The 8,078-nt window shown below is 35.7% G+C and overlaps 1 protein-coding gene across 1 annotated transcript; it reads right to left on the bottom strand.

The window, feature by feature from the left end:
• Nucleotides 1-377: 377 nt before the first annotated feature.
• gje1a (gap junction protein epsilon 1a) lies at nt 378-5,761 on the bottom strand. The gene is made up of 4 exons (XM_088936336.1): nt 5,719-5,761; nt 5,533-5,600; nt 4,049-4,231; nt 378-2,982 (listed from the first exon to the last, which is right to left on the bottom strand). Exons 1-4 carry the CDS (start codon nt 5,759-5,761, stop codon nt 2,587-2,589), a joined length of 690 nt encoding a protein of 229 aa, XP_088792462.1. The 3' UTR covers nt 378-2,586.
• Between the last annotated feature and the right edge of the window lie 2,317 nt (nt 5,762-8,078).

The raw sequence follows: 8,078 nt of genomic DNA, 5'->3' as shown, positions 1-8,078 counted from the left end.
CCATATTGCACATGTATGAATTCAGGATGACTTCCAGTGGATTCTGTTCTGAAACTGACACTAATTTCTCATTCCAAGTGATCTCCACATATCTTTACAAAAGACCTATTGGACAAGATATAAAAGAAGATATGTTGTTTCTATTTCTCATTGTAGGTACACTGTAGTCCATGTTGTAATAAAATACAGTTAGGGATACCTCTGTTATAAACAATATTCAAAAGAACAGTATAATGCATATATTCAAGTGCCTTATTCAATAGTTTCATAATCTGTAAAGTCTTACGTGGATATCAACCAGTTTAGTGGTAAGTCCACAATTCCTCAATCATTCACATCTTAGCAAGAAGTAAACCAATGATTTTCGATCATTTATGTAGTGTAGCTCTATTTTATTAAGTTTCCTAATGAATCTTAATGATATTCCACTTCAGAGATAAATTATTAGAATGGATATTATTAACACCAGTTTCCAGTCAGTAATTATTCTCCATCCAGATTCTCACAGAAACCCTGGAAGCTTTGATACAGCAGTTAGAAAGTTAAAAGACCTGCACAAAACATTAGCATAGCATTGTAAGAAATATTTTTATTTTTTTAATATTCAGACATCTAAAGACATTTGAAAAATTAATGTTACTGAAGAGCAGGATGAAGAAACTATTCACCGTTAGGGTTTAGCTTTTAAAAACTACAGTACACAAATCAGCTGAACCAACAAGGTGATCATGGGGTTTGCCACTTTTTATTTTTTACCGCATGAGCTATCAAATTACACAAAACAATATAATTTAGGGGATTATTATTACTATGACATGGATAACTGAATGACATCCATTTTAATGACCAGTATTCTACGTCCAAGGACTCACCTGACAATGTATTTCAGCTAAAAAACTCAGACTTACAGTAGCACTAGTACAAAAAAAACTCCAAACACATTATTAATTTATAATTAACAATAAATTTTTTTAGAAGAAATCACCCTAATCATGTAACAAATCTGCTAATGTCAACAGGTTACTCCATGAGTTGCTGCAGTACTTAATTTTGAAAATATAAAGGGACAGACATTAACATGCTGGCATTAATATCCAGTACATGGTATCCTATATTGTACCTGAGATGATACATTTACCTGCAAACAAAACAAAAGTTGGATGGATGTTTGATAATAGCTTACAGATGCCAAGAAACAAAATAAAAGAGGTAAGCATTATTGTATAAAAAGTGACTCAGGGATTGAATCAAAACACACTTTGGTTACTATAGACTCTGGGAAGGATCAGGAAAAAGGTTCATAGAACAGTCAAAACTCCAAGTCACACTTTGAGCAGCCCTTCTTAGATAAGTCATAACCCAAGACACCAGGGGTATATTACAAGGTAAAACACAATTTAAAATATGTTGCTTTCCCTCTGTAATGTATCTCTGATAGCATGGCTATCTTCTGTATTTAACTGCTTTGGAAAAGTAAAAAAGATGTTCCACAGGATTTTGAAAACTAGCTAGGCTTTTATTCTCAAAGACAGAGCTTAAAATGACCAATCACGAAGCATACTGATAGCTACACAGTATTATTTGCGAGCTATACAGATACTGACTGTCTATAAGATCTTTTTAATAATTTACCAGGCTTCATTTACATTTTGTTTTGGGCTGTCTAAAAAATAACCATCTTTTTACCTCGCTCAACATCAACCAAAAATACTGCAAATCAGTAGGCTATGAAAACGTTATACCACCAAAGACCACCAAAGACATAGCTTTTTGTATTTTTTAAAATACAGAATATATGAAAGTCATAAAAATCGATCAGGATATCCTCAGTGCTTTAGGCTTTTTAAGCCTTTCCTTTTGTTTCCAAAATAGTGTATTTTCTTCACTTGTAAATCTGCCTGTACTACTTGTAAGCCTTCAAGGTATTCCCAACGCATGAATTGTGAAAATTATGTTAAAGTATATTTTTAATGGATCTGCTCTTAAATGCAAATGCTTTATTTTGCATTTTCTGATCTTGAAATCCATAACCTTATTGAAATAATGACATGGTTATTTATATGAAGCACACAAAATAGTAATGGGATCGTTATTATACATGGTCTTGCTTTTAAAACAAGGACCTGAGAAACCAATCAGTGCTATTCTGTTCTATAAAACCCATTTTACTTATGGAAAAGACACAGGTGTGGGATTGACAGTTCTCTCTAATAAAATGTATAATTTCATGTAAAATCATGTTCACCTCTGACCTTTTAAGCTTGCAATTTTTCTTAATTTAAAAAGTAAAATAAAAACATAATGTTTGAAAAACTAAAAACTACCAACACTTTACAATAAAAAACTTATGTTTTCAGAAAAAAAGAAAACTACACTGGGTTCTTTTGAAAATCGCGATTGCAGCAATGAACACATGAAAGGCCTTTCTATGTCAACTCCCAACTGAAAAAAAGCAGAGGTACTGTACAGTATGTAGCTCGAGGCCTTTGTTTCCATGTAAAAGCCTGGATTAGACTTGATAAAAAGCACAGACAGAGTATTTATACTGTACTCCGACCTGTAGCTCCGTAGCGAATAAAATTCAGGTCATTGACTGGCAAAATAACCCAGTCTTCTACAGAGGATCTCAAAAATCTCTGCAACACAGAGCACCACTGTGATGACAGTGAAGGTGTACATGGCACTGAGGAAGATGGTCTTTTCAAAGTGTTCAGGCACCATACACTTGGTAACGTTAAACTTTTTCTCCAGAGCACTGGCATCACACATGTAAAGAGGGTGCACCTCAAAGCCAAAAAGGTGGCTCTGAAGCCAAAATGCTAAGACCTCCAGAATAATTCTTAGCAGCACAGAAATGATGTAAAAAACAGTATAGATGGGTCGTTGAAGAATTTCTTCCTGGTCGATATTTTTACAGGCAGCATAAAGATGGAAAACAGCTCCAGGAACCAAAACAGTCACCAGCTGTAAAGCCCAGAAAACCTGAAAAAAATAAATAATTTCTGCTTACATCTTTGGAGAATTACTTAGAAGAACAAGAACATGTTAATTAACATTGCCTAATACAGCTCAACTTGAAATTGTAGACATCCAATATTTTTTTTGTAGTTGTTTGCTTCAGTGTAAAACAAGTCAAAACATACAGACATAGGAAATTATAAATTATTTAAATATCTGAATAAATACAATTGTCAATGTTATATTTCTAAATATGAAAAATCTGTATTTTTTCCAGCATCATAAATCATACCATGAATACAATCATACTACATGCTCAATAATATATTATTATATGTATATTCAGTGTATCACCTTGAATACACTTAACATTATACAAGATACAGATCTATGTTAGATAAAATGGTAAAACAGACATATTTAAATTAAACTTAAAGTTAAAACTTAACAAACCTGAATTTTATGTACACAATTTGTTTTATGTACAATACATTGCAGGTATTAATATTAGTTAGCACCTCATCTAATCACAACACATCAGAAACTAGCCAAATTGTCTCATACATTCTTGTGCATACAAAGTTCTGTCTCGCAAAGTGTTATAATTGGACATGTAGCTAATTAATATTCATACCCATAAATCCATTGTGAATGCAACTATAGTTCCCACTATAAACTGAAAGGATGATCATTCCAAGGTAATACAGCTGTACAAACAAATACAAATATGTATACCCTCTATGTAAAAGGTTTTAAGGAACGCTGAGCAAGGTACTCAGCCATACAGTATTGCTGAAGCTGAAACCCTGGTACAGTATCTTACAAGAAATGGCTCGATGACATCCTTGGATCAACTAACTGCTAACCACCAAATGGTAATGGTAAAATTTCTTATGTACATGTGGACAGATGGTGGCAGAGAACTGAGTAATGTTACCTTAATAAATATTAAAATTGTATTTTTGCAGAATCTGCCAATGTTTTATAGAAATCACAATTATTTACCAATATTATTACACATTCTCCTTGCTTGCGTATTATTGTGCAATGTGTTGCCTATGACTGTATTGAAGCACGGTACCTGATTTACCTGAGGTGTTATTGGCCTGAACTGGTTATAACAGTAGAGGTTTAATTCTCTCTTGTCTGGATCACAGCTGAAGTGCAAGGCTTCATTGCCATAAACTGCAAAGCCCAGGACCCCAAGAAAGAACATGCGCACAGATCCAAAGAACAGTGTGTGGAACTGACCAATCACTGTCGGAGGCCTGAGCTAAAACAGAAAGAGAAATTAAGTAAGCTTTCAAGGCAGATAAAAAGAAACAGCAAAACAATGCTTCCTAATAACCGCAGTCATGAGGCACCCATTCTTTTACTGAAAAACCTGTAATAAAACTTGACAAGCTTTTTTTTCAGCATATACCTCCTGAAATGTTTAGTGGTATAATTACTTGGATATTAAGAAGCAATCTTGATGCAATAAAATTAAGATGTTGTGCTTGAAATGTTGTGTAAACCAGTATTTTTGCTATTTTCTACTATTACGACATTGCTACTAAACGAGTAAATTTAAAAGACCTCCAAGGTCTAAAAGCCACAATTCAAACATTGCCTTTAAAATACTACAAATTAATATCTCAGCAATACAATCCTGACAAGTCCCACGAATTTAGGGGCTGTTTGCCACCTTTCAAAAACCAATGGCTCAAAAACTCAGTTCATTCTCTGCATATTTCTTACACCGCTTTTGGAGATTCATCCATCTCTGTACACTTCTTACTGGTCAACACAATCTACCCTTTTCTCCCTTTTAGTATAATTGCATACTCACACATCCTTCATAAAAGTTCTTGATGTAGTTTAAAGACATGACTTGGCAGCTGTTCTCCTATTACAATTGTATTGAAGCGCGTGTCCTTCATTGCCAATCTGCTGGCATCAGGCAAACTCCAGTTCTAATTCTGTAGCTCCTAATGACCTTTTGCTGTAGAAAGCCCCTGTCAATGCATATTTCTCTTTTATCAGGGGTGCCTTAATCGATTTACTCACTCAGTACAAAAAGACAACAAAAAAGCAAAAACAAAAGCACAGGACATGTGATCTGCCCATAATCCCTATTGAACTGTGTCAGCGAAAAAACAACTCTCGTACAACACAATGAAAAGCGAGAAAACACGCAACAAATACAATCCCACCACTTAAATTTTCATATTATACAAAACACGTGCAGTGCAAGTACGTCAAAACACGTTTTTAAAATACCTAAACATTAGATTACACATTAGTTTTCAGAAGTATGTTTAAAGCATAACGAGTTGACTAGGTTTCTTCATTTTAACACTGACACCTATTAAATATTCTTTAAAACAGTCGTTTTTAAATATAAACTGCAAGGAAGCCAACATATTCAACCACATTAAAGATTGGAATATAGATAATTGAAACAAAACTTATTTACATTTTTAACAGACTGTATCATCATTGATTGTAACCAAAACGCGTTTGAAAATAGTAACTGTCAAAAGTCACCCCTCCCTCTGAGGAAAATATTTACACACCCTGCAATGCAAGTACTTGTGGAAGCTCATTCACGAAGTTGTCGTTGTATTCTCCGCCTCTGGAATCCACGAGCCACTGATACACTGCAAAAAAACATTCGTTTAAAACTTGTATTAAAATTAAGTCCACACACCAACCGTAATCCAGGCGGAGAGTTGTTTGTTCCCCCCATTTAATCACAGGCTGGTGCCGTCCTCATACCACACTTGAACTCCGGTGGAGAGACCTGGTGGGAGAGCACCATGATGGATGCGCTTCTTTTACTTAACTCGTAACGGTATTCAAGAGAAAAAAAGAAACCAACAAGCCGAGCATGAGTCGGATCTGGCATTATATATTTGGAGAGTTATAAACATTAGCACTCGTTACCTAAAAAAACAGTTAACAAGGTACCGCAAGCGTCCAGTCAGAGGGTCACGTGGTCCACCCAACTCAAACGCCTCACCTCCTACTGGGCTGACCAAAACACTAAAGCTGCGGCGGTGTTACACAGGCCATGGGTGTACTGTTCGTAAAAGAAAACAATATATACATTCTCTTGTAAATGTATTCTGAATCTTGTTCCAGACACAAATAAACATTGTATAATAGACTGTGTTCGTTCAGAACCCTTCTAAGTAGCCTGTGCGTTTTCGCTTTTCCCTCATACAGTAGATTTTCACTTCATATACTGTACTACAAGTGTGTCCATTTTCTGTATGCATGGATTTACGTTGTACTGTATGTCATACCTATTTGGACACAGTTACATAAACTGATTGAAATAGACTGGTTGAAATTTTAACTACAGGTTTATGTCGAAGATATATTACAATTCTTAAAGGAAACACAGCAGGGAAGTTTGTTAAATATCTCCCACCAAAAAAATTGAAGTGCTTGATATGTAAAATCAGGATATCACATATGGAATAGCGTTGTGCTTTGATGGGAAAAAAAGTAATATTAAACAATTCTTCTTTGTTATGTTAAGGGTTATAAACATGGAACAGGCTTCCTAGTCATGTTGTTAAAGTACAGTAGATGCTCTGGTTTCTTACAAGAACTGGCTGGATGAGATCTTCTGATCGATAAGCTACTAACTACCAAGAAGGCTCTCATTTTAAACCTACAGCATGTTCTTATGTTGTAATTAATCTCACTTATTCCTCTTTCTATCCTAATCTATTTTTATTTGCATTGCTCTTTTTCTTGCTATTGTCTTTTCTTAATTAATTAAATGTATAAATATTAAGTATATTAATTATTCTAATTTAACAGGAGTATTACACACATGCAGCAGTGTGGAGTAGCTGTTAGAGATATGGACACTACACCAAAGGGCTGTGGGTTTAAATCCACTGTAGGACACTGCTGTTATACCCTTGAGCAATGTACAGTACTATCCTTACATTGCTCTAGTAAATGCCCTGCTGTATAAATGGCAATCCAGATTGTCATTCACAAAGAAATCCAGGAATATTGAAATCAGAAAAAGTAACAGAAAAAAGCATGGGGAATAAAGTCAGAAGGAGAACTTAGGGGAAAAAACAAAGGACCAGGTCATTCTACCACACTAGCTTTCAGTTATGATATTGTTGGAACTGCAGATCCTTCTAAACGAAAGTGATGGAAATGGATGCAGTCACACTGTTCCAAAGAGGCAAGGATAATAGAAGAGGAGGATGTGTAGCACTATAATAAACTATATGTGGGTCATACTCATAATAAAACATTCTAAATCCATAGTGTTAGATATACAGTATGCTATATAGATGATTGTGACAGGCAGGATTGAGGATGACAGTGGGTAAAAAAACAACAACAACACAGTAGCACTCTATTTTCTTTTTCACAGTTTCTACAGTTTATCAGAAAAGGTGTATTTATTCATCTCATTTTTTTCATCTCATTAAAAAAATATTTAAGAATAGAAAGAGGTTATTAATGAGAAGAAGCCATTCTGCCTAGCTTTCCCAATTGGTAGTTAACACCTATTGTACTCCAATACAATAATTTCTCGACGAAGCCAGGGTGTCGGCTTCAATAACATAGCTAGTGTCATGGTTTACTCCCACACTCCATCATGGGCTTGTAATAAGACCCTATGTGAGTGGTAGAGTCTGGAGGAAAAGGAGACGTACTTAGGTGCAAACAAGCAGGGATTTATTCGTGCAGAAACAGGGATGGTTCGTGAGACGGGGAACAGGAGAAGAGACACAGGTATCCAATCCATAGAGTCCATAGAAGAGTCAGGGCATGGTACAGGGGTCCAAATCCGACGACGACGTGAGGTTAAAATCCCCAGGAAGGGGAAACACAGAGACGACAGGAGCTTGGGATGCGGGAGATGTTGGGGATGAGACCTATGCCCTCAGGCCACGGTGCTAGGCGGACCTCACGACATCCATATGCTAATACTTAAGCCTGGGCATTGGAGGTGCTAGGATTAAATAGAGAAACAAACGAGACACACCGGGAGGACATAAACAATCACAAGGAGCTAGGAAGAAGAGAGTTGTGGAGCGCCCTCTAGGGGGGGATGTCAACCATGACAGCTAGTGTATTTAAAACTAAGAACCGGA

Source organism: Atractosteus spatula, chromosome 2 (genome assembly GCF_055471065.1).
Source record: "Atractosteus spatula isolate fAtrSpa1 chromosome 2, fAtrSpa1.hap1, whole genome shotgun sequence".
In the NCBI taxonomy this organism is placed as follows: Eukaryota; Metazoa; Chordata; class Actinopteri; order Semionotiformes; family Lepisosteidae; genus Atractosteus; species Atractosteus spatula.
The sequence above is the reverse complement of the archived record's forward strand: the minus strand, read 5'-3'. Positions and strand labels throughout refer to the sequence as shown.